At 45.3% G+C, this 26,708-nt stretch overlaps 3 protein-coding genes across 5 annotated transcripts in view; 1 reads left to right on the top strand and 2 right to left on the bottom strand.

Moving 5' to 3' along the window:
- The window catches only part of OBSCN (obscurin, cytoskeletal calmodulin and titin-interacting RhoGEF), a 201,046-nt gene extending 188,287 nt beyond the window's left edge, over positions 1-12,759 (top strand). Inside the window, exons 111-121 of the mRNA XM_054057971.1 lie at positions 341-463; positions 1,616-1,726; positions 1,838-2,005; positions 3,162-3,284; positions 5,981-6,151; positions 7,460-7,580; positions 8,246-8,485; positions 9,144-9,367; positions 9,833-9,908; positions 10,829-10,978; positions 11,114-12,759. Of these exons, the coding sequence (XP_053913946.1) occupies positions 341-463; positions 1,616-1,726; positions 1,838-2,005; positions 3,162-3,284; positions 5,981-6,151; positions 7,460-7,580; positions 8,246-8,485; positions 9,144-9,367; positions 9,833-9,908; positions 10,829-10,978; positions 11,114-11,291 (1,685 nt within the window). The 3' untranslated portion in view covers positions 11,292-12,759. The remainder of the gene's footprint in view (positions 1-340; positions 464-1,615; positions 1,727-1,837; positions 2,006-3,161; positions 3,285-5,980; positions 6,152-7,459; positions 7,581-8,245; positions 8,486-9,143; positions 9,368-9,832; positions 9,909-10,828; positions 10,979-11,113) is intronic.
- A 3,500-nt stretch (positions 12,760-16,259) lies between these two features.
- On the bottom strand, positions 16,260-18,738 carry LOC104056957 (5-beta-cholestane-3-alpha,7-alpha-diol 12-alpha-hydroxylase). Its single transcript, XM_009558263.2, has one exon. It carries the CDS (start codon positions 18,599-18,601, stop codon positions 17,069-17,071), a length of 1,533 nt encoding a protein of 510 aa, XP_009556558.2. The 5' UTR covers positions 18,602-18,738; the 3' UTR covers positions 16,260-17,068.
- Positions 18,739-21,206: 2,468 nt separating this feature from the next.
- On the bottom strand, positions 21,207-24,604 carry ACKR2 (atypical chemokine receptor 2). 3 transcript variants are annotated; one of them, XM_054060543.1, is made up of 3 exons: positions 24,551-24,604; positions 23,879-23,930; positions 21,207-22,335 (listed from the first exon to the last, which is right to left on the bottom strand). In XM_054060543.1, exons 1-3 carry the CDS (start codon positions 24,581-24,583, stop codon positions 21,221-21,223), a joined length of 1,200 nt encoding a protein of 399 aa, XP_053916518.1. In that variant the 5' UTR covers positions 24,584-24,604; the 3' UTR covers positions 21,207-21,220. The 3 variants fall into 3 exon arrangements, with proteins under 3 accessions (XP_053916518.1, XP_053916517.1, XP_053916516.1); XM_054060542.1 differs by having other exon boundaries at positions 23,879-24,014; positions 24,551-24,579; XM_054060541.1 differs by lacking the exon at positions 24,551-24,604 and having other exon boundaries at positions 23,879-24,329.
- Between the last annotated feature and the right edge of the window lie 2,104 nt (positions 24,605-26,708).

Below are 26,708 nucleotides of genomic sequence, written 5' to 3'. Positions count from 1 at the left end.
TGCCACAGTTTCTTCTGCAGTTAGCATCTGACCATGGTAAATTGTTAAAGCTAAAGTGACTGGGAGAAGTTGGTGAAGTCACCCTGGCTATCTAAGTTTATGACACTGAAAAACAGCCTCCGTCCTTTCTTCTCTGCCATCCCTAAATATGTTCTATTCTTCCAGGATGTCATTCTGTTTGTAACACTGTCACAGCCTTCCCCATTAACTGAAGGTTCATTAATAAGGAAACCTGTGACTGATGAGCTATTTACGTGCAAACGGCAGAACTCTCTGCTGTAAATGGATGCCACGGGGAGGAGGATTGCCTTGAATGACTTCTCATCCTTTTTTGAAACAGAGTTTGGTGAGCTGGGAAGTGATGCAGTAGAAAAAGAAGTGTTAACAGGGGCTGAAGGATCTCTGAAGAGGAAATCAGCACTCTCTTCATTCAAGTTATCAAGCCTGATGCCAAAGGAGAAAGGTATTGCTATAGCATAAGTCATCAATTTTATCGTGAAGTATCGCTGATGAGTAAGACAGTGCTGTGTGAGGCCAGTTTCTAAGGATGGATCTGCAATGGTCGTCTAGAGATGATCTGGACCACCTCATGCAATCTGAGCCAGCCTACTCTGTTTACTTCATAACTGTCCTTGCTGAGACTGTCTTGTCTTGACATTACTTGCCAATTGGAGCCTTTCTGGGAAGACACTGCTTCCCAGAAAAATTTATTTGTAAGCTAGAAAAATTTATTTGTAAGCTAGAAAGAGAAGAAATGAAATATCCAAGGGTGGGACGGCAGAAGCAGGGAGTTGTGAATTCCTACATTCCAGTCCTGCATGCACACATAAGGGACAGACACACTGCTGTAAGAGGCAGAGCTGTGAAATGATAAATGGTAGGACAGCCCCAAATGGCATGGCAGCAAAGCAGAGAACTCGCTTGTGTCCAGGCATGTTTCCCTTTGACTCTAGCAGGAACATTTTCTGAGGTCAGATTAATGCCACACTGTTCAGCAGAGCTCAGCCAAGCACTGCGGAGAGCAGGTGTGTGGTGCTGGCAGCTCCTGGGCACTGTGGAGGAAAACCCTGGAGAAACACATAAGACAAGCTCAACTCTCCCTTTCCCATGGAGATGACAGCAGATTTGATGCTCTGTGGGTTTTTTCCCCCCATTCCATATCCATCTTTTATCTTTTCTTCTCTCCTTGTGTTGTCTTGATCTGATGACCTCTTCCTTGAAATACCATCATTTAGTTTTGCCCCCACATTTAAGCAAGGCCAGAAGGAAACTCTTGCTTTGACATGCTCTCTCTGTCCTCTGGGCTGTTCTGCTGCCTTAGCTATAGAAATATCTACACGGCTGGGCGGTGCAGATATTTCCCATGGACCTTCCAAGATCCATTTGGATTATCATGTATGAGTAGTGATACCTCATCCATGGGGATGAATGGGGCTCCTGTACCTATGTGCCAAATGTCCAGGGGATTCTCCAACCAGTGGCCAAAGGAATGCCAGAGCATGAACCAGAAATGTTCTTAAATCAATTAAAAATACTTTCTGATGTCCTGCATGCACTTGTTTTCCACATAGCCCTCGTGACCACTCTGAATCATTGCTTTTCCTCTTCTTCGCAGCACCTTCATTCACGGAGGAGCTCATTGATCAGGCTGCTGCTGTTGGACAGTGTGTGACGCTGTCATGCCGGATGGCATCTCACTCCTCTGTGCACATCAACTGGTTCAGAGGTAACATTGGCATTCCTTTAGGGAGTCCCTAACCTTTGGGACAGGGGTACAGGGCGGGTTTAAGACACATTGGTATCAGTTTGCAAGATACTTATCTCTCCTGCCTTTCAGATGGGATACCTGTCCATGGCAGCAGCCGGATCCTCATTTCAGGCACACTCAAAAACTTCCAGCTGTTAACTATTCTCTCTGTTAATGCTGATGATTTTGGTATTTACACCTGTGTAGCCACAAACTCCCTGGGCTCAGCATCCACCTCTTGCGTCATAAGAAAAGCAGGTAAGGAAGGTAGCTAGTTTGTATATATGTATATATATTTGTCTATGGTAGATGATGTGTGGTGAACTCATCAACTCTTGAGGTTTTGTTCACCATCAGATTGTTGGTTTTCTGCTTGCCCTTGACTCAGCTGAAATCAGGAAAACCTACAACTTGAGAGTTAGAAGCAGAATAGATTCAAAAAATAGAAAAAGAAATAGGATCTCTAATAGCTAATGCAGCTGGGACTCAGGAGTAGTGACAGTGAGATAGATGCTGATGGTTAACGGGTTTCACAAATCTAATTTCCTTTGGAAAGCAGATTTTGAAGATCAAGGCAGCTCCAGGTTTGGAAAACAGTAGTAGTTCTGCCCAAAAATGAGACATGTAAATACCCGTGAGATGAGATTTCTGCAGACAGATTGAAAGGACAATCTCTCCCTTGCCTGCTCTAGTCCACAACCACAGCCCTTGCTGTCTGGTAGCATGGCAAGTTTTGCAGGGTTCATTGCCTCTTCTTCACTCTTCAGTCTCCCTCCTGGATTCAGTAACCACATGGTTCTAGAACAAGACTTCAGAATCTTAATACCGAGTTTGAATTAGGCATAGTTAAATTGCTGTTCTACTAGGTGTTTACGTATAGAATTGTATAGAATCATAGAATGGCTTGGGTTGGAAAGGACCTTAAAATCATCCAGTTTCAATGCCCCACGCCATGGGCAGGGACACCTTCCAGTGGATCAGGTTGCTCAAAGCCTCATTCAACCTGGCCTTGAACATCTCCAGGGGTGGGACATCCACAACTTCCCTGGGCAACCTGTGCCAGTGCCTCACCACCCTCACAGCAAAAAATGTCTTCCTAACATCTAATCTAAATCTGCTCTATTTTAGTTTAACACTGTTCCCCCTTGTCCTATCCCTGCACTCCCTGATAAAGAGCCCCTCCTCATCTTTCCTGTAGGGCTCTTTTAAGTACTGGAAGGCTGCAAATATATACATATATATAAAATATATCATGTATATATTGATATATATAGATTAATATACGAATTTAAACATCTCATATACATATATATGTATAAAGAATACCTATAACTGAGAAATGCTGGGTGTATAGGTATGTATCACAGCAAAGCTATTGCTAACAGTCACTGGTTCTTGTGCCTCCTCTTGACAGAGGTTCCTCCCAGCCCTCCGCCCCCTGACATCGTGGAGGTCTACGAGGATGGAGCGCAGGTGGTCTGGAAACCTGTGGAAACCAGCCTCCCTGTCCGTTACACCGTCCAGTGCAAGAGCGAAGGTAAAGTGTCGTGCTGCCCTTGCGCCTTGCAGGGAACATCTCGATTTGTATGATCTCTTCACCAGCTGGATGGTTTATTTTTATTCCAAAATAGCCTGATTTTAACTCCCTAGTTTAGAGTTAGAGTTAGGAATGAAATTTGTACAGCCATCATTTAGCTGTTTAAAAGTTAGAGGTTGTGCTGGATAAATCAGCCTGGAATATGTGCACTCATCATACAAAGGCTTTGCTGGAGTGTGAATCAAAGTAGGTCACATGGAAGCTGTGGCCAAAAAGTGAACAGCTACAGAAGATGTGTGGATGGTGCTAGATACAGAGTCTGAGTAATCCTCTCAAATTACAGTTCTGATGAGTTTATATACTAATAATGCCCAGCAACAACAAGCAGCAGACAATATCATCCCATACCCAGGCTTTCTGAACAGTCTATGCAGAAACATGGTCTATCAAAAAGGCAATTCATCCTACACTAAACAGCTGTGCTTTGTTTTCTCCATTGATTATGCAGGAAGCTTAGGGCAAACAGCCAGGACAAGATGACAAAAAGTTTGGCAAAACTGCATCATCCCTTTGATGTTCTCTTCCAAGGCTTCGTCCAGAGTTGAAGCAGATGCTTTCTTGTTCAGTCCCATTAATTTGAATCAAATCCCCAATCCTGTTCCACCAATCTGGGGACTGATTTAGCTGTTATTATTATGCTATGCCTGACAGTAATTTCTACTGCAGTCACACAGCCCTTTGGATTCAACTGCTCCACATTCCTTCTTTTAACCCCACAACAATACATGCACTCCTTTCTGGATTAGCTCGAGCATGGGCAGCAGCTTTCTGCCTTTTCACTCTCAAGCTGGGGTAAATCACTTTTCAGCGATTAACTGATCCAGCACAGCTTTCTTTATTGTTATTCCTTTTGACACAAGTGTAGGCAAGACTTCGGAGAGGATACAAATGCAAGTTTTCCCTAGTAGGAAGAAAAACAAGAAACAGCATCTTCAATTGCACTCTTGGTATTTGGCAGGAACATGGAAAGTCCTTCTTTCCTGGACAAAGGAGGATTAAGATAATCAGAAAAAATCCCTTGTTTTGTCCATTATTTGATAGTGGGCTTCTGCATGGTGCTTCGGCAGACTCTTTCCTCTGTTTCTAATCTATATCTGCTCCTTCTTACACATTCACACCCCTTAATTCAACCAGTATCCTACAAAATCATTAATGTATTTGTTTTGCGTGGCTAATTATTCTGTGTCCTTTGCTTTGAGGCTCTCTACCAGTGTTTATTTGAATGAAAGGATGGGTTTAATCACAAGCAGATTCAGGGAGTTGAGTTCAGCCCTGAGGACAGCTGCAATGGCAAATTTTGGGACACAGCGTCATGTGAAACGAATGATCATTCCGTGTTTGCTGATGATCTTCTACTTCACATTTTAGTCTCATGAATACTGAGTCCAGAACGTACCTACAATTTCTGTTCCCTGAGAAATTATCTGAATTTCATGAAAAATGAGTAAACCTATCCAAGTTTCAAACACTGGGTTTGGTAGGAGGGTGTTAGTGGATAGCTCTGGCCAAAAATCCTGTGCCTCATGGTTTCAGTTGGATTCAAGATGGGTCCAAAGGGAAAAAAAAAAAAATGATGATTTTGCTAGGCTTTTCTTTGGAGAATATTTGCACTGGAGATTGGTGGCATGAATTAGATAAACGGAAACTATACAAAGTTTAGTTTAAACTTAGTTTAGTTTAGATAAAAGGAAAGCTTCACCATTCCTCTGAGACATATTGCCATACCTTGGTCTGATTAGATATAAACTAGCTGATTTCAGAAAAGATGACCTGGGCATCACGCACAAAAGTTGGCCATAGCAAGTCAGTTTTTCCTTTACTCTAGGAGATCCACTGTTTTTCCATATTCCCAGCATATGAGTACAGTTGATGAAAAACATCAACAAAACCCCAAAACCCAAAAAAAATATCCCATTGCAACTATCTTAAATGAGTCCTAACCTTCTTTTGAACGTGAGCCAGCAGTGTGTTCAGGTGGCCAAGAAGGCAAACAGCATCCTGTCTTATATCAACAATGGCATGGCCACCAGAAGCAATTGTGCCCCTATATTTGGCACTGGTTAGGCTGCATCTTGAATCTTGTGTTCAGGTTTGCGCCCCTCAGTACAAGAAAGACATTTTGCTGCTGGAGTGTGTCCAGAGGAGGGCAATGGAGCTGGTGAATGTGAGTTCTGTGAGTTCACAAGTTCTATGAGGAGCAGCTGAGGGATCTGGGGTTGTTTAGCCTGGAGAAGAGGAGGGTGAGGTACAATCTTATTGCTTTCTTCAACTATCTGAAAAGAGACTGTAGCGAGTGGGGTGCTGGTCTCTTCTCCTAAGTAACAGGTGTGGGATGAGAGGAAGTGTCCTTGAGTTGCGCCAGGGGAGGTTTAGATTGGATATTAGGGAAAAATTCTTTACTGAAAGAGTGGTGAAGCATTGGAACAGGCTGCCCAGGGAAGTGGTGGAGTCTTCTTCCCTGGAGGTGTTCAAAAAAAAGTGTAGGCATGTCAGTTCAGGACATGGTTTAGTAGACACAGGGGTGCTAGGCTGACAGTTGGACTTGATGATCTTAGAGGTCTTTTCCAACCTTAATTATTCTGTGATTCTATACATCTATGATTCTGTGTTCTCTTTTCTGTCTTTCCTTGATTAAGATGGAGAGTGGACAACTCTTGCTTCTGACATTGCTGACTGCTGCTACCGTGCCAAGAATCTCTCCAAGGGGTTTCTCTACTACTTCAGGATAGCCTGCACCAGTAAAGCAGGAATGGGGCCTTATAGTGATCCATCTCCCAAAGTGAAAATCATTGGGAAGGACCAAATGGGTAAGATCAAGTGCCAAAAATGTATTGTGGTTTTCCTGCATCAAAACAATTGCAACCCTTTGAATGCATGTCCAGAAGTTAAGAACAAGCGAATCAAGGGTAAAACCACTTGGGTCAAGGTGGTTTAGGGCTTCCTCCTCTTTGCCTTTCTTATTTAAAAGTATTATTTTCTAATGCTGGGCACAGTTAGGTAAATATATGTAAATATATAACAAGTAAATAATAAATTAATAATAGCATGTAATATAAATAATATGTGAATATTTATAAAAATAGAATAATAATATTAAAATCTCGAAACTGTAGATTACCCACTAAAGACACACTCCATTTTTTATGTGAAATCATGAGAAACCAGGTCTGGGACAATGAACGTCTTACTGGAGGCATCAATCTATTGGTACGAATTTGCCACTAGTGAAAGCCTGGGACCTTTTCTTTGTTATAGACTCAGTCCTCAGTTCAGTAGCTAATGTATGTGTTCTGGTGTTTGCTACTGTGAATTATCACCCTACTGTGGTGTGCTTTTCAGCTGTGTTTTGTCAGGAAGGAAGGAAGGATGCAAGCAAGCAAGCTTGATTTACTGTGCTTTTCACCTGTTTGAATACTTGCTGTTCTTCACGTGTTTTTAAATTTAAGAAATCCATAACCCTACAGCAAACACATCCTTGTGACAAATGAAGTATCCTTTCTGCCAAGAAGTGAAAGGATAGTCTAACTGGAATTTCCTCCCAGTGGAGAGGATTGTTCTTTAAAAATCAGTTCACAGGAGATATTTTTAACTCACCCTAAATCCTCTGCTTTCCCTTGACCCGTGATTCATTAATATCTCAATGTGTCCAGCATTTCCAAGTAGATGCTTTAATGTGTCCAGGGATGCTGTAATATTTCAGGGAGCACTCGGACACCAACACACACCAGAACCAAAGCAACAAGTTTCAGCTGCTGCCCTGAAATATCCAAATAAACAACTTTCTAATTCATTGTCAGTGTCTTAGGGTGCCCTGATGAGTTGTTATGTGAGACGAACACCAGTGGCTAAGATATTTGATGTAATACATAATACACAATGGAACTCATATAGTCTGGAGTGGTCACACCAGGGAATTACTAGGTGGACGGTCCAGAATCTGTTGCATTCAAATAACATTGAGTGCCACAGCCAGGAGACAACCTACAGACTCTCCTGGAAGAAGCTCTATTTTCGCTTTTGTTGTTGCTCATAGCTAGTGGAGGGTGGCTCAGAGAGGCTCCAGTTTCCACACAGAGGTGTTTTCCCATGTAGCCCCTGTCACTTTTTCTCTGCAGAGCTTCGTGCTGCAATGCAGATCTTCCCATCGGCTGCTACTGAAGAAGAGAGTGAAATAATCGCACCATCTGAGCCTTTCCCAACCTACCAGACCTACGCCTTCCAAACAGAGATCAAAAGGTAATGAATCCAACTGAGCCCTCAACCAGCCAGAGGGAAATGCCACATATGGCTGGAGTTTAGAAAAGCCACTTTTATAAATGTGCTGCTCATCTAATGTCATGGTGCTCTGCTGAAAACACCTCCACAGCAATACATATAAACCTGAGATCATTGACTGGGATATCTTCATCCTGGTTTGGTAGGATTCAGCTGTGGATTTTCTAGGAGAGTAAAAGAGGCTGCCTTGTACCAGGACAGCCCCTTAGTACATTGTGGAATAAGCCCAGGGCTAACAAAAGCTCTTCTTGCTGCATCAACTTTTGCAGCTACCAGTTTCTGACATGGGGTTGGGATTAAACTTTTACTGCCTCAGAGATAGGCACCAACTTGTGTTGCCCACAGAAGCACGCAGGTGCCTGCAGGGTGTAGTTCTCTTGCTCGAGACACAATAAGCCACCTTCTCTCTCCAAAGGAGTTAAGCTCTCACTCCTGGAACCTGAAATGACTGTACAACCTAGAGACACAGAAGGATGTGCCACAAGTGACAATAGATGCAATAACTCAAAACTGGGCATGGATGAAAAACACAGCATGGGATCCTGACAGTTGTAAAGAACAGAAGCTCCTGGATTTTCCAGGAGTAGCAGAGAAGCTTAACTTGCCTTTGTGTTCCTTTGTTCCAGAGGGCGTTTCAGCATTGTCCGACAGTGCAGGGAAAAAGTAAGCGGCAAGACTTTAGCTGCTAAAATTATCCCTTACTGGCAAGAGGACAAGCAGACTGTGCTCCTCGAGTACCAAGTCCTGAGGAAGCTTCATCACACAAACATAGCTCAGCTGAAGGGAGCCTATGTCAGCCCACGGCACTTAGTGTTGATCCAGGAGATGTGTGTGGGACCAGAGCTACTCCACTCTTTGGCACTACGGTAATTACAGGTGGACGGAAGGGTTTTCCAGTAAGGGACCAAAACACCCATTGCTTTCACCTGACAAACTGGATCATCTCTCTCTACCTATTCCAATGTGCTGTTATTGCATATGGGATTTGTTATGCATTTGTTCTGCCACTTCTTGTAACATAAAAAAATACCTAAGTTTCCTGTAAGGTTGGGGTAGGGGACAATTCAGGGCCTCTCAGTTGAGATGTTGAAAGCAGTTTGGAGCAGCTGATATGAAACCCTCTCTCCCATAACAAGGAGATTATTGTGGTTCAGGAAGCCTCATTTCTCCTCCACGTTTTTTCTCAAAGGGGCAGAAAACGGATCTGCAGAAATCCTCTGATTGAAGGAGGAGGAATGGTAGGCATCAAACCTGCATTTTGATTTTTGCACAACCACTTCTTTCTCTGACCCGCAGATCTACAACCTTCTAAACCTCTTGCATCTGCAAACCTGACTCAGTCTGGACCAGCTTCTCCATATATAACAGATTTGCTAAATGAGTAGAGTTGTTTCTCCCTGAAAGTCCATCTTTCAAGGGCTGCATAGGATTAGATTTGCGGGGGAGGACAACAGTGGGTACAGAATGGTGCCATTGGGCATGCAGATAGGACAGCTCTGGTTTCTATCCCCTTTCTTCTACCAGGACGTCGTACTCAGAAGTGGAGGTCCGAGATTACCTGTGGCAGATCCTCAGTGCCATTGAGTATCTCCACGCACACAGCATCCTGCACTTGGATGTCAGATCTGAAAATATGATCATCACTGAGCCCAACCTGCTGAAACTCCTGGATTTCGGCAATGCACAGTTCTACACACAAGACAAAATTATTACCATGGACAAGTGCACAGATTATGTTGAAACCATGGGTGAGTACAGAGTTCAGTCACAGCAACATTGGCCTTGCATGCAATCTGTGGTAAACAGAAAGAGAGATAGAGCCGTTGGTCAAGGCTGCAGTTGGCTTCAGCAAGCAAAGTTTCCGAGGTGCCGCCCTCCAGTAACAGCGTGAGTTTATGGGAGCTGTTAGTGGTGACAGCCATCCCACTTGCAGACCGCAGAGGAGAGAGACAGAGGTCATGGCCAACACCACGCTGGCTGGCATCCATGTGTCCGGAGCTCAGGGGTATAGTATTACTGCAATTTGGCCTGATGTCCTCAAGGTTTCATTGCACTCATCACCCATGAGGTTTTCTTACCTCAATCAGCTCCCTGTACTAGAAGCTTTTTCTTCTTCATTCTTGGGAAGGTAGCAAAGCATAGAAGTACCTACTGTTTTTGTGCTGGTCTCTGTGTTGGAGGGGAACTTGGGTCACATCTGATTGCTTTTCCAGCTCCAGAACTGCTGACAGAGCAAGGAGCCCTCCCGCAGACTGATATCTGGTCCATCGGAATCACAGCCTTCATCATGTAAGTCAGTCTGTCTTGCCCTGCTCTATGAGCAGCTTTAGAAATACAGTTTCATGGTCATGAGAGTTAACCTTGGTTGTGCCGCCTTTCCTTGGAGTGCTGCAGAAGACTGTATGATGGAGGGTATGGAGCTGGCTACACCACTCAAGGATATCCAGTCCCAGGGAAGTCTCCAAGTAGAGTACAGAGGCTGTTTTACATCACAACAGCTGCTGATGTTACTTACTCAGCTTCATCTGAAAAGCCCCATCTTTAACAAGAAAATTCAAAAGACACCAAGTGGAAAAGCAGCCAAAGTCATGAAACCTACTGGAGAACAGTGGCCTTTGAAATCACAGAATCATAGGATAGTTTGGGTTGGAAAGGACCTTAAAAATAATCTACTTCCACCTCCTTTGACATGGGCAAGAACACTTTCTGCTAGATTATGTTGCTCAAAGCCTCATCCAACCTGGCCTTGAACACCTCCAGGGATGGGGCATCCACAACTTCTCTGGGAAACCCGGGCTACTGTCTCAACACACTCACAGGAAAACATTTCTTCCTAATATCTCACCTATATCTCCCCTCTTTCAGCTTAAAACTGTTACCCGTCATCCTGTCCCTGTACTCCCTGATAAAGAGCGCCTCCCCAGCTTTTCTGTAGCCCTTTAAAGTACTGGCAGGCTGCTGTAAGGTCTTCCTGGAGCCTTCTCTTCTCTAGGCTGAACAACCCCAACTCTCCCAGCCTGTGCTCATAACAGAGGTGTTCCAGCGCTCTGGCCATCTTTGTAACTACCCCTCTGGACTTGCTCTAACAGATCCATGTCCTTCCTCTGTATCATCACGACCCTTCTCTCGCTGCTGGGTGGGAATTCCTGGGAGAAGGAGCATCTTGAGCAATACCTTCCATGCCAACCAGTTCTATTCTTTTGGGGCAGGTTGAGCGCCAACTACCCTGTCAGCTCTGACGTACCCTGTGAGTTTCTAAGAACAACCAGGAAGGGTAAAGTGAAGCTCACGCGGTGCTACGCAGGTCTCTCCGGGGGAGCGGTATCATTTCTCCAGAGCACACTGTGTGCAAATCCCTGGTGAGTCAGTGTCTGCTCTCCCAACTGGACAGCTGGTGCTGATCCGGCTACTGTCCCTTCTTTCTCTCCATTTGCAAGGAGCCTCCTCACCTAGCATGGATCCTCAACTGACCTTCTCACCTTTGTCTGTCCTAGGGGAAGGCCATCAGCTTCAGAGTGCCTCCAGAGCCCATGGCTGCAGGAGACAGGTTTGGACAACAGACAGCAGGCACTGGTTACCTTCCCTACCACCAAACTGAGGAATTTCCTCACCGAACGGGAAAAGAAGAGAGGCCTCTTGTGCTCCAAGTATGGCCTCATGATTGCACAGTGACGTGGATGTCTCATTAGATGTGAATTGTCTCCCTCTCCCTGTTTGCACTTAGTGTTTGGTACCAAAGAGTCCTGCCAAGTTGTTGTGCATCAGCTGAGTTGGGTTAACTGCTCTCCATGGATGCTGTTTAGCATAACTGAGCAAAGTAATCCATTTTACATGCATTACCAAAAGGTAAGAACAAAAATATAGACCTAACATGGCTCAGCTGAGTAACAGTAACTTGACAGTACATGTGTCACGTGGCTGCACGCTTCCTGGAATAACCAGGAGTGATTTCCATAGCCATTTCTAAATGGGACTCGCTACCTGCCCCAAGCAGCTTTGTATATCCTTCCTTTAGATCAGAAAGTCTCCATGTGTGCAAATGTTGGCACTAACTTCTGCCCCTGGCCCCAGGACATGATAACCAGACACGTTTTAGGATGTTACCACACTGCTCATCCCACAGTGACCTCCACAGCAATGTCTGAGTGACTGGTGGGTTTTCCACCCACCTGCAATCCAACAGAATTCAATGACCAGTTACGATGGGAAAATAAGGAAGAGTGAGCAGGTTTTTTGTCTGGTGTTAAACAGCAATGTACCTTCAGGCTTTGGAACAACTAGATAAAGGCATGAGCAACAGGGCCTGAGCCAACTGCTGACTTTGCTTTGAGCAGAAGCTTGGTCTAGACATCTCCTGAGCTCCCTCTCAGCCTGATTTGTCCTGTGATCCCATGTCTCTGCCAAGTGCCAGACAGAGCCGGAGTGGTGGGACTGTGCTAGCATCCACCAGCAGCCACAAACAACATGTCACTTCCCTGGCCAAGTTCTCCACCATTCCCACAGGGCTTGACCTGAGATTAAACACGGGGACCGAGGAGAGGTCTCCTAGCTCTGGAGCAACAAGAGGCTGAGGAAGGAGGAAGTAGGTGTTACTTGTGAGACAGTGGAGATTTTAAGCAGGGCTTTTCACACTCTGTGAGGAAACTCCTTCCTGCCCAAGTCACAAGAAACAGAAGAGCCAGTCTCCATGAAAGCAGCCTTGAAGCTTGACCCTGTAGCACAAGGTGTATACAAGGAGGACAGCAACAATGGGGCTTTCCAGTAACTGGTTAATTGTACGTCTTCCTCACCCTGCTCCTGCAAGAGGCCACAGCTTGCTTAGATTTGAGAAGTTAGCTTTCTCTGTGGCGCCCAAGCTGACCCTCCATAGGCCACTGCACACCCAGTAAGATTTCTGTTGCACAGGCTTTACTCTTGCTGGTACACTTTGGGATGGAAAGCTTAGTGCCAGGGGGCAACCCATCTAAGCATAAAACTTTATAGCAGATTAACTCATTTGGAGCTTTCACGTTCTTCTGTATATGACTCAAACAAAGTGGGTTTTTTTGCTTCTCACAACTGCACGCATTCGAGCATGTCTGAAGTCTTTTATAGACCCAATACTGTTTGGATAAATAAACCATTCTGATGAGGAAGTAAAGCCAGATTTTTCTGCTGAATCATTGCCATTGTCATTATTTTTATATCCCTTTCCCAAGCCCAGTCCATGATATTGCAGCACCCGTCCTGCACCCCTCAACTCTGACCTGGAGTCCCTACAAATGATAACCACAAATACACAGTGCATTAGTGACAAACAACATTCATGCAAACCATCCACGCAAAAAGTCCTCTTGCTAGAGCCTTGGAGTGAGAATATCACTTGGCCAGGATGTCACAGAACCATAGAATCATTTGAGTTGGAAGGGATCTTAAAGATCATCTAATTCCAATCCCCCTGCCATGGGCAGGGCCATGTTACACTAGATCAGGCTGCTTAAGGTCCCATCCAACCTGGCCTTGAACACCTCCAGGGATGGGGCAGCCATAACTTGCCTGGGCAACCTGTACCAGTGCCTCAACACCTTCATTGTGAAGAATTTCCTCCTTACGTCTAGTCTAATGTCACTATGGCTCTGACCTTCCCAGCTATCCCAAGGCATTCCTAGGCAGGGTTTGGAGCTTGTAAAGATCAGACCATTGGTCAGAACGTCAGAAAAGGTCCAGCTTCATTCTTGGTAGCACAGCAAAGAAAAGAACACATGGGTGACAAAAAAAAAAAACCCAGCACCAAAAAGAGGTGAGTGCTGCAGAGGGAATATTGAAGTAATGAAAACGTACTAGATTTGTTAACAGGGATATTAATTGTCACAGTCAAGCCTTGTGTATTTACAGGTAGGTTTTGTTTTCCTTGGCTCTGCCACAGCTGCTTGACAGTTTCTGCCTGAATTTCCACCCCCATAAGGTCTGGGCTAATGTCCAGTCTGGCAATACGGGATAGTTTGTCCTCAACATGCAGTTACAACATAACCCTGTCCTTCGCAGAACAAAGCAGAACCTGGCCTTGATGTCTGGACACATGTGAAAATGTTTGTGTTTCATTCCTTGGTCATACATAATCTCCAAAGTCCAAGGTTAGCGTCAGCATTAAAATCAGTCCACTGTCCTCTGCACAGGTAAGGCTGTGGTCTGACTTCTGTAAGAACTGATGTGTTGTCAGAACCCTAATTATTGAAGGGCAAAAAAACAAATCAGAGCTTGTAGAGCAAAGTTTTATCCTGCCTTGGATCCAGTGGATAAAACAGAGATGTTTGGGAGCTTGTAAGGTCAGAGTGGCCGCAGCCCATAATGGACTGAGGTTGTTTTCTCACGCCCCAGTTTGGGTTTCTAGCCCCTTCCCATCACCCATCCCATTCCTTATAGCCTTCTTGGGCCTTTGCTGAGGATGGAGTCTAAATTTTGAGGGGAGGATGGGGGCATGACTTTGCAATAAGCATCTTCTGGGAACACCATTGGCCCATGGGGCTCGAGGAGAGGATGGAGGATCATCAAGACGCTAGGAGTTCCCCCGCCCCAAGGCTCACACACTGCACTCTGACAGCTGTTCCCTCACAGGAGGGAAGATTTGTCCCCATCCAGCAGGCAGAGTCAAAAATTTCTGGGTTTGTGCAATGTTTTCAGTTAAAGCAGGGAGCTGGTTGGGTGTTGCAGGGGATCCCAGCTCAGCTGTACTTACCCACACCTCGGCTGTTGCAGTTAGTGGGATGAATCCAGATACACACAGAGCCTTTTTCATCCCCAGAAACTGTTCACAAGACACAGGGCTTGAGTCATAGAATCACAGAATCATAGCATGACTTGAGCTGGAAGGGACCTTAAAGTCCATCCAGTTCCAACTCTCCGGCCATGGGCGGGGCACCTTCCACTCAGTCAGGTTGCTCAAAGCCCCATCCAAGCTGGCCTTGAATAACCTCCTGCAGTCCTGGAAAGGGAGGTTAACACATGTATTTCCAGCTCACAGATAAATAAAAATGGTACTGTGGGTTATTAGTGATGATTGCAGCTTTCTTCTCCTCCCACTGATGTGGTAAATGAGATTGGCAAGATCTGTCCTTTTCTAAAACGTGACATGGAAAGGAGCTGTTGGTACATTCTTGCTCGGTACATCGCAACTCTACTCCCTTTGGGCACCTCATCAGGTGCAAAAGGGGACTATAGACAAGACAATTTGAAAACCCCAACGAAATTCTTATGTCTCTGGAGAGGACATTTGTTGTTCTTTGACCTCTCAAGGGTTTTACTACGAGCAGATGCCATCCTGACAATGATGCTTGAAAACAAATTTATTGGTAAGAGGCTGATAACAAAACCATGCAGCCCCAATGCTGGCATGCAGGTGGGCTCACCCCTAGGCTTCCAGACTTTTTCACCTATCTGCCAGTTCACTTGGCCTGATCTTTGCATGCACACCCTTTCACACTCTCATGCCAGCTGCCAGCACCACACATAACATGGGTATAAACTGGAGAAGGGCAGATTTAGGCTTGATGTAAGGAGGAATTTCTTCACAATGAGAGTGATGAGACCACTGGAACAGGTTGCCTAGGGAAGTTGTGGCTGCCCCATCCTTGGAGGTGTTCAAGGCCACCAAGGAGGTGTTGGATGGGGCCTTTGGCAGCCTGATCTAGTGGGATGTCCCTGGCCATGGCAGAGGGGTTGGAACTAAATGATCTTTAAGGTCCCTTCCAACCCTAACTATTCTATGATTCTATCATTCTATGATATACAGGCCCTCCAACTCATGGTCTGGAATCTAAGGAAAGGAATGTAATAAGATACTAGGACAGACTGTGCTGGTCTGGTGCAGGGTGTGACCAGACAAGTGCATGGACCAATCACCTATTTATACACAACCAGCCCTTTTTATCCCCTCACTCATCTATTTTCCTCCCCAAATCACCTTAATTCTTCCTTTTTCCCACCTTTTGCTCCGCCTCTAAACATCCCACCACAAATCTGTGCAATCCCAAAATGCTCTTCCTCTACATGTAATAAGATAAACCCCTCATCGACAGCAATCCCCCTTAGTCCAGATGGTGATTTGAAGAGCTGCTCCCAAAGCCACATCACAATGGGTCTCATCCTGCAACTGTGGAGCTGATGGCTCCACTGGGACAGTCCTGGGAGGGACTTAAACAAACTACTCATTCCTTGGAAGTCCTGAATTTGTGTTCCCACCTGACAGTATACCCCTGTGCTCCTCTGGGTTTGTGCACATGGGCTTTTGATCAGCTGATGGCTCCCACGATGGGGCTAGGAGTAGCCTCGCAGGGCACTGCTTGTCTCTGCTTCTTTGTTGATGTGCAAATGAGCTTTTGTCATATAACTATTATGGAAGAGTGGAAAAGAGAGAAACAACAATATGTTTTATTGAGGTAAAATAATAATTTGACAGAGTTCAATGAACTGAATGGAATTTAACAAAGTTTAACAGGGGGTTACCAAGGTTCAATAAGTTTGATTAATTACTTAATTAATTACTGCAAGTTTCACCTTATTAATTACTGCAAGGAAGAAACACATGCAGACTGTTAGAATGATTCACATAGAGATCGAAGATGCAAAGAGTAAAGAAAACCCTTCTGTTGAGTCCAAGACCCTCTTGCTTTCTAAACTCCTTATAGAGCCCAGGTGCAACTAGGTTCAATTTTAGCATCAGACATGGACAATGGTTTATGTCTAATGGAATTATCAATACCAAGTTTATTAATACTTATTAATACTGAGTAGCTACCTGGATTCGTAATGTTTCATCAGTATCAATTCAGCAGGTTGCCACTTACTGAGGACTGGTTGTGAGTAAGGGATCTGTCCCCTTTGGGCAAGAACCTCCTAGTCTCATGTAAGGAATCTCAAACCTTGAGAGGCATCCCTGCTCAAGGGGAGAGTTGCCTGGCGTGCAGAGCAGCTGCAGTGGAGGAAGAGCTCATATTGAGCTCATCCTGATGGTAGTATTTATAGAGATAAATAGTTGCCTGCTAATAGACAGTACGGATAAGACAGGTGTCTTCATTTTAGCTCTGGTATCTTATTCTGTATTTTGTTTATCTTTGCATTTCAAAACCATCTTCTGAAACATCTTTCCAAGCCACTTTCAATCTCTTGTACATGAGACAGGAGCTTTCCAGTTCACAGGTTCACCACAGAGCATAAGACCTGTTGCTTCTTAGTCAACCTGAACCAAAGTACAGCTAGGGGTCGAGTGTATCCATCAGCATAACCCAACATCACACTAACTGGAGACACAGAGCAGCGATACACGTGAAGGAGATAAAGAGAAAAGCCATGATAACCATTAAGCAAACAAGATCCTATCAGTGTTGGCACCACATGGATCTGATAACCTTGGCATCATGCAATTTATTTCACAGATACCACAAGAACAAACAATGCAACAAGGACTTCCCAAACTAAAAGCGTAGTCGGTATCTGAACCGAATATCGCGAACAGGCTGCATTGTCCCAAATCCCCAGCGGCTGATGTCTATCACTGGAATCTCCTCTTCTTCGTTGACCAGCTCCAGATCATAATGACTCAGCATCATGAACACAAACAGTTTAATTTCAGCAGCAGCAAAGAACCTCCCGGGACAGATAGATACTCCTGCCCCCCAAGGCATGTTGAAGTATTTCAGCCTCTTCCCATTCTTGTAGAAATCTTTTTTGGTGCCATCTGGGTTTACAAAGCGGTCATACTTAAATTCATGAGGCTCGGGGTGAATTTCTGGGTTCATCTGCACAGAGATGTATGGGAACAGAGCCACTCTGTCTCCTTTGCGGAGAGTGTACTCTGTCCCACTGCTTGTCTTAAGGCTGGTGTCCTGGAGGACAGCTCTGATGAGTATTGGGGCTGCAACCAGCCTCAGAGTTTCCTCCAGAGCACTGTCCAGAAGAGGAGTCTGGTTTAACATGTCTCTAGTGATGTTAATCGGTGGGCTCCCTGGCTTTGCTTCCTGGCCATTCTCCCTTAAGACTTCATCTACCTCGCCCCTCACAGCCTTCATAGCTTCTGGGTGTTTCATTAGGTACAAGAGGAGCCAGAAGGCAGTTGGGCCTGTGTTGCCTTGGGATGCCCAGAGGAGCATAAACATGAAACGATCCCTCATGTACTCAGGGACACCATGTTCTGCCAGAAGCTGGTCTTGATCACTTATCCATCCACTGATATTGTCCTTCTGCCAGCTCTTCTTCACAGACAGCATGCTCCAGAACAGCCTCTTCAGCCGTTCAGCTTCTATTTTGTCCTTAGGAGGCAACACAGCATAGGCCAGGCGAGGGAAGAGGCGATCGTACTTCCGAAATTCATAGAACAACTGGTTGGAGTGGATGCGATCTTGCTCATTAGCTTTTTCCTTGCTATCTGCCCCTCGGTATGGCTCTGTGCCAAACAAAGCCAGGTACCCAGCTCTGAAGACAATGTTGTAGCAGTAGTGGAAGAGGCTATCTTCTTGCCATACTCGTTTCTTCTCTCCTGAGCTCAGATTGAAAAGCATCAGCTTCTGGAAGTTCTCCATGGTGGCTTGTGTCATGATAGTGAGCCCATCTCCCATCAGATGCTTCGTGCTTGATGCATGAATTATGCTAACGTTGGCTTCGATGGGCTTATAGCCAAAAACCTGCAGGACCAGTTTAGATGCAAAAGTAGTAAAGTCTAGTTTAGATCGTGATTCCTTCACGATGGCTCCAAAGCAGAAAGGGTCCATCACAAAGGTGAAGTAATAGCCTCCAATCAGCACCGTGAAAATATCCCCATGTTTCCTCTGCATTCTTTTTAGAAACTCTGAACTGTCCTTTCTGAAATCCAGAGCGTAACCCAGCCAGGGGATGATACCTTTGTCCAGAGGGGGCTCATCAGGTCTCCGTCTCCGAAATGCACCCAGGAGGTAGAGCCCACCGAGCAGTGATGCTATCAAGGTACAGAGGAGAATCATCCAGAGAGCCATGACAGCTCCGCACCCTCCAGGAGTTTGTACTAAACCTAAGCTGGGGCAGAAACGTGCTTTTTATTCCCATCCAGTGGCTGATCTGCAGACGCACAGCTGACAACCTCTGTCCCTATTGGCAGCAAGTGTTTGCCTTTCCCTGTGGAGCACTCCAATGTGTACTTCTCCCTTGATGAGTGGACAGAGATTTTTAAGGTGGAAGGTACATTATAATCAAGTTAGGGCTTGCTGTAAAGTGGAGGGGTTTTGTCGTGTGCTCTGCAGCAGCTTAAGCAAAGTCCATTTTCTAGGCTGCACAGAGCACAGTTTCTGAAAAAGAGGGTTCAGAGAATTTTACTCAGTGATTTTTACCTTGAAGATCAGACTATGGACACGAACTGTAGGCTGGAAAAAGAGAAAGAGAGGAAGAGTAGAAGCAGAAAATGCTCCTGGAAATGAGCTCAGGATTGAGGGAAAGGGGTGACAGCTGAGCTAATATGGTCTCAAAAGTCAAGAGAAGGAAAAGTTTCCGACACTTTGATGTTCTTGAATGCACAGTGCCCCACAAGTACTTCGTCATTGAACAGTGCAAGCACTGTTAACACAGGCATGGGTAAATCAAAGCAAGTTTGTTTCTTCCATGAGTGGTGAGGGCTTGAATCAGTTGCATTTGCCTTGCACCAGGTGGGTCTGAAATCTGCAGATGACCAAATCCACCCCCTGGATGCAAAGCAGCAGCACCCAGATGGACAACAGCACTTTCTCCTGTGCTGATGCAAGCACACCCGGTGCTTGGCCCTCCTGCTCCTACCACTACACCCGGCAGCTTTACCCATTTTCCCTTCTGCTTCTTGAGCTGCCCTGCTCACCCCTCAGATGGGGTTCAGGGACAACGCCAAGTACCCTATGCCTCACACGGCACTGTGCATCTGGATCTTGCCACCCTGATCTACAGAGCCTCTGCCCCAGCCGCTGATGCTTGGACCTCGCACAGGAAAGAGAGTTAAGAAGAAGGCCTTAATAAGGATAGAGCACAGGCTGCTGGGACCAGGCGCAGGGCACATTCCCTACACACAACCAGCTGTTTTTACATCACACTCCTTATTTTCCCACCCTTGTTCCTCTTCAATCCACACAGATAGCCGCCCTCCAGTATTCCCCCTAGCTTTGCTCTTCCCTTGAGCATCCCATCATAAATTTTGCACAGTCCCAAGAGCCCTCTTCTGTATGGGATCACAAATCTTCATCTTAGTTCTTGTTTCCCATCTGCTTTCTCGTCCCACGTTCCCTCCTAGTGACCTGACCCATGGAGTTAAGGCCACATCATAGCATCAGACAAATATTTATTCTGATATTTATGGGGTTTTTAGGGAAAGCTCCAAGCCTTACTATTTTGGATGTGCACTGTAGCAATCCTGGCAGGAAGAATAATAGCAGTGAAAACAAATTCACCTTTCTAAACCAACTCAAAATCTCTCTCAGTCCTACCAGTAACTTTGCCTAGCAATAAAACTCAGGTGATGAATATTCTCTCTTAAACTACAGTTCTAGGCAACTCCCTTGCTGAATTGGTTTCCAGGCTGGAAAACACTCAGCCAAGGTTCGAGAGTATTGGGGTGAATAGTACCTTTAAATAAAGTTCAGCAAGGTAACAACCTTGAACCTTCAAGATACACTGGATAATAAGGATTGGCTAACAGCTATTTATGCTCTTCTTTCCAAGGCCATGCTCTCACTCTCTGATGTTCCAAAGCCAATATTTATGTTAAAGACAATCTCCATGGATCTTTTTTACCTTGTCGAAATCAATCTTCAGGAAAGCAAATACCTCCACCACTGTTCTGCTGAGCTCATTTTTTTTTTATGTTTCTCATTGGTTGTTACTAGTTTGAACATTGTTGTAGATCAAACTGGTCCCAAATAAGTTGATGATCCAATTGAATTCTGATTGGGGATCTATCCCTTGGAAAGACAGAGTTTCCTGCTCAGCAGACCCAAGTGTGACACAGCTCATTGTAATGGAGAAACACACCACTGGTCAGACAATCCAGTTTAAAATTACCCAGCTCCACTTGTTGTCTCTCCTGGTTGACAAAAGAATGAGCCTGGTTGAACCTGTCTACCTGGCAGATGGCACAAGCTAGAAAAAGCAAAACCAGCTGCAGTGAGGGGCTTCTGGCCACACATGTCTGGCTTGATGGATGAACGTGGTAAACACATTCCCCAGTCCACACCATGAGCTGGAGGGATAATGGGATCCTTCTCCTTCACAAGCCCCTTTGGGATCTAGGGGTGAGAAGTTCTGCACAGGTTTTGGTTTGCATTTTTAAGGGAATAACACTGAGATAAGCTCCTCCTTCACCCACTGGAGTATGCCTCACATACTCCAGACAGGACCTGGGCTGCTTCCACAAGCATAGATCCTGGACAGTCCTTTCATGATAATTCCGGTTACCACAGACACAAATGCACATGTACTTTTCCAATCCCAGCATGGGAAATCCTCATCTCGATGCTGGTGCTATAATGAAATGACTGGTTATGCAGTGCCGTGAGCTCACGCCAACTCCATCACAAGGCCAGGACCAGTAAAATGCAGCATAGATGACATATAAGTAACATAAATAATGTACATATTTATCAGGCATTTGTGATACTCAACATTTCTATCTCAGCTGCGTATCTGCTGCAAGACTGGTTTGTCTCTGAGGGCTGGATGTCAAAGAAAGTGCTTCTCCTGAAAAAGGCCCGAGGGATCTTCCATAAATATAATCGGAATCGTTTTTTTACAAATGCATAGAGCAAGGGGTTGAGACAGCAGTGGACAAAGGACAAACTCTCCGTGATCTGCATGGCATAGTCCAATTGCCTACTGCTTTCACAGCTCCTGATCACACCGACATCTTGCAGGGAGTGAAGGATGAGGGCAATGTTGTAAGGTGACCACAGGACAAAGAAGACACCCACCAGAGCAAAGACAAAGCAGAAAGCTCTCTTTGACCCAGGCATCTGAGATGTGGTGAGGGCACATGCTATTCGGGAATAGCAGAATAGCATGAAGAGGAAGGGAAAAAGGAAACCCAGAATGTTCTGAAGGACCCGAAAGACAATTTTCCAAACAACGTGTTTCTGGCCATAATCATGGACACACATGATGGTTTTGTTGTAGATTTGCCTTGTGCTGGTGAAGAGGCCATCAGGAATGGAGAGAAGTATGGAAAGGACCCATACCACCAATAAGAGGAGGATGGACTTCTTTTGTGACATGGAGCTGTGAGGAGTGCAAGCATGAACAATCTGCAGATACATGTCCAGACTCATGCAGCTCACAAAAAAGACACCACTGTAAAAATTCAGAGTGTACATGGCATTTAAGACCGGGCACAATATGTCCCAGGTTACCCACTGAGAAATATACAGAGCCCAAAAAGGAAGAGTTAGTAGCAAAAAGAAGTCTGAAATCACCAGGTTCAGCAGATACAACTCGGTCATCTTCTTTTTCTTCTTGATGTACATAATGAGGACAATAAACAGGAGGATGTTCCCAGCCAACCCAACCAGGAAGATCACAATGTAAAAACATGGCACGAATACTCTACTAAAGGAGAGTATGTCTTCTTTTGTGCAGAGGGCATACTGCGTGTAATCCTCTTCATCCAAGTACTCATACAGGTAGTCACTTGAATTGGTAGCATCCAGCAGAGTGGAAGCAGTTGTTGTTGCCACCTTTGAAGCTGCCTTGGACAAGTGGCTGCCTAGGAACAAAAGACAAGAGAAGGGAATCAAAATGTTCTTCCAATACACTCAAAAAAGACAAACATTGCCCCACAAAGGATTTTCCTCAAGTTCATAGGTTTAAAATTATGCCACTTTCCAAGTGTTTTGTGTCCCACACTCCTTGGCCTTTGCCTACACCATGGCGACAGCTGTCTACACAGATAAATAATGAAAAAAAAATCCATTTTCCTTACTCCAATGCATTTAAACTTTAAATAAATGCACACAATCTCCTCTGACATAACTCATTACTTCCTCCTGACACCACTGAAATACTTGAGGTTATTTCTGCTTTAAATTATGGGAAATCCAGCATCACACTTTGCTGTGAGCTGATTTAGATTCACCTGGGTTGCTACTGAGAAACTGGTGTCTCAGTTTTTGGTAAACCAGAACCTGCTATCAGCAACTTTATACTGTTGGAGCTGCTCACAGAAGTGAAATGCTGAATATCTCACTGCTCTTGATAGGACACTGCCCCCTCTCTGTGCCAATTCTAGGACACAAAGCCATGGATTCTTGTAAAAGATATTAGAAAGTGGAAAATACGGAATCACGGAAACATAGAATGGTTTGGATTGGGAGAGACCTTAAAGATCATCTAGCTCCAATTCCCCTGCCACAGGCATGGACATGTGCCACTAGGTCAGGTTGCTCAAAGCCTTATCCAAGGTAAGGACACGCAGGCATCAGAATCAACTCCTGAATCAAGGTTTGAGGCAGAGATAGAGATTTGCCTGGAAGGATGTTGCTCGAGTCAGCTCTGTGTGGGATAAGGCATGAGCTGAAACCCTGCTGACCAAGGAGGGAGAGGTCCTTGCAGTCGGCTGGTCTCCAGGATGGAGATTGGCGTCAGTGTTTAGACAGCTGCAGCCCAGATTCCAGGAAATGGTGACTGATTTGGAGAGCTTCCTACTTTTGGAGTCTGATTTTCAGATTAAAAAACCCACACAAGAACACTACAAGTATTTCATCTTCCAAAAGCCACTAAAACTGGGCAACAGCTGTCACTAAAGACCTCATTGCCTGCTGTGGGAGATGCCTGACCCACCTCGCATCAGTACCATGAAGGTTAATGTAGGTTTTGAAAACCAAGACTGATACCAGTCTTTGAGGGAAAACCAGAGCTGACACAGAGAAAAATAGCACAAACACTCCTCCACCCCTAAAACACAGCAGTTTTCAGCCTTGGCCAAAGCTGCTCATCATTCCCCTCACGGGATTCATTTTTCCAGCCATCCCAAAACAGGCATGGTTGTATAATTCCTTGCTTCAGCCAGTCCTGTCTTGCTCTCCTCAAGTACCTGTTTCTCCCATTGCCCCAGAGACCTACAATGAAGATGTTGGATGTGTTTTGCTACACACCCTGAGGAGGACCTACCCCAAGGTGGCTCTGCATCTTCTAGGAATGGCTCCCTCCCCAAAAACATGCAGGGGAAACGGAGCCCCTCCAAGGCTTGAAGTGGGGTGCTGAGGATGCCTGTGGGTGTGCAGCTGTAAGAGGTAAAGCTGTGGACATACCTGTTGTTGTCTCGTGTCTGAAGTTGCTTAAATTCCAGGTAATTCCAGGCGGCTGAAAATAAAATAAAATGTGGTTTGGGCTGGATAAAAACATTTTCTTGATGTCTCACAGTTCTTTGGTGAGTGCTGCAAGGCACTTCAGATGAGCAGCCACGCAGAGTAGAGATCAGCCACAGGAGAGTGCCAGAAAAAAAAAAGATTTTTCTGGGAATGAGCTTTTTTTTTAATCTTTTCTACTTTGTATTTTGGAGAAACTTCATCCTTAGCTATACGCAGTTATGACTGCTTTTAAGAGAAAACCAAAGCTGCCCATCCATCTGATCGCAGCAACAACCAGTGAGACTCCTCAACACACAAACCCTCTGCACCTACATCAGGACAAGTCATCCCCAAAGTTTCCATTTATGGATCTCTTCCAGCCCACAAAGATGCTTTTTCTCCCTCTGCCGTATCTTTCCCCCTCTATATCACACTGGCACTAACATTCACATCCCCACCCTGTAGCTCATAGCGGCGATAAACAAATGCAATGTAGGCTGAGCTCAGAAATTAATCCCAAACCTGCCAAAGCACTGGTGTTTACAAGCTGGCTGACTTTCAAGAAGAAAAGAGAACATTTCCAGGTTTCTCGTGTAGCTTTGTTTACAACCAAGAAGCAGAAAATGCACTCACAGGAGTTGCTTCTCCACTGCCATCAGCTCCCATCCTGTCAGAGGCTTGACTCAGCCTTTTAGGAACCTCTTTCGCTTTTGAAAGGGCATGGGCAGGAAATACGAGCTCAGTGTGACCTCCCTGGTTTTATTTTGCCTTTCCTGGTGTTAATCAGTGGGTGACAGCACTGGAGGAAGCATCTCTGTGCTGCATTTGAGCACCTATCCCTCCACAACATAACTGGCACCTGCATCCAGAGTTGGGCTTTGCCATTTGAGATACTGATCAGGACCACAGTGCCTTCTGCCACGGGGGGCCACAGGGACCCAGCACTCCTCCTTCAGAAAAACAATCTGCTCTCTTATAGCTCAAGTCAGGCACTGTGTTAAGGGCACCCAGAGCTGCTGGGACTATGGACCCATGCCAACACAACGTGAAGATCACTGGTGGATCCTGTGCACCCAACATGTTCCATCCGGGTAGTGAGATCACCCACAAAAGAGTGTGAAGTATTTTTTTTCTGGGATGTGCAAGACCAGGTTCACCTGCACACAGGCCAGCCACTTGCTTAAATAGAACTTTTTGCTTTTCTTCTCTCCAGTTTTGCATGTATGCTTTCCCCTATCCATCTTGATCCTTCCCTTTCTCTGTTCCATTTCCTATCAAACAAGTAGGTTGTCCCTAAATCCTTCTTCCCTGCTGGTTTTAGGTTTGCTGCATCCTAACAACAGATGCAGCAACAAGCTCCCTCGTGTTATGTTGTTTTCATAGAATCATAGAATGGTTTGGGTTGGAGCAGACCTCAAGGATCACTCAATTCTAACTGCTCTGCTGTGGACAGGGACACATTCCACGAGACTAGGTGGCTCAAAGCTTCATCCAGCTTGGTCTTGAACACCTTCACGGATGGGGCATCCATGACTTCTCTGGGCAATCTGTGCCAGTGCTTCACCACATTGACAGGAAAAAAATTTCTTCCTAATATCTAATCTAAATCTCCTCTCTTTCAGCTTTAAACCATTATCCCTCAATCTATCACCACGCTCCCTGTTAAAGAGCCCTTCCCCAACTTTCCTGTAGGCTTTTTCTTAAAGCTTTAATTAGTGGAAACATCTGCTGTTGCCTAACAGATGGATATTAAGATGATGTCCACCCTACCTACTTCCCAGCTCCCCCAGGCAAGCTTGGACTTGCTGGATCTCTGGCTGAGAAGTTCCCAGGGCTGAGACCCCAGTGTAGAAATCTGCATTTTTTTCCAGGAAATCTGAACAAGCCACATGCTACTTGGATGCTCAACCCTGCAAGAGCAGAAACAGCTACTGGCAGGGATGTGGCTGCAGTTGTCTGGCACTGGCAGCTCCAGGGGGACAATGACACGTCTTTGCAGGCAGCGATGATGCCTTGCAAGTGGTACCAGAATAACGTTGCCATGGCTGAATGTGCAAACAGAGATCAACCACAGCAGAGAAGTATGTATGGCACTGCCACAGGGACATTCTGTGGACAGCTTCATGGCATGACCCTTTGCTCACCTGCCAAAGTTGTCTCTGATAATATCATTTATTAGGTTTTAAACCACCACCACTGGTGACCAGTCACCCTCTGGCTCAACTCCCTCATCTCACCACCAAACAGGGCCAAGCCCACCCCTTGTTCCCATTCTGGTGCACTTTACAAACCCCAAACTGCCCTGGTGAGAAAGGGAGAATGGAGCAGCGGCAATGGCCACAGCTCTACACCCAATCTGCCCCATGGCAGGTGGATCCACAGAGAGAAATATATCAGTTCTAACCATTTCCATCTTTGCCACCGTCAGCTGGTGTGTGTTTGCATTTAAAAGATATCCTATAATAAACACATATATGTATGGGCAACTTATACATTAGGAGAGAATAAGAAGCTACTCACAAAGCCAAGGGGTCAGACACGTACACGGGGATGTTACAGGTGACAGCAATTTCATTAGCCCAGCAATTAAAATGAAGTAAGTTTTTGGTTTTAATCGAGTTTCTTCCCTGAAGCAGACACGGTGCAGAGCTGCAGGGAATTAAATGTGCCTCTCAGAGTCACTGCAGAAAGTGGCCTTCACTGTAATTTATTACAAGATTTTAACTCAATTTGGGAGCCAGTAATTGCATAGATTTTTTTTTTCCTTTCAGACTCTGCAGAGCCCTAATGG

Source organism: Cuculus canorus, chromosome 2 (genome assembly GCF_017976375.1).
Source record: "Cuculus canorus isolate bCucCan1 chromosome 2, bCucCan1.pri, whole genome shotgun sequence".
NCBI lineage: Eukaryota > Metazoa > Chordata > Aves > Cuculiformes > Cuculidae > Cuculus > Cuculus canorus.
Note: the sequence above shows the minus strand (reverse complement) of the source record. Positions and strands in the feature narration are given on the sequence as shown.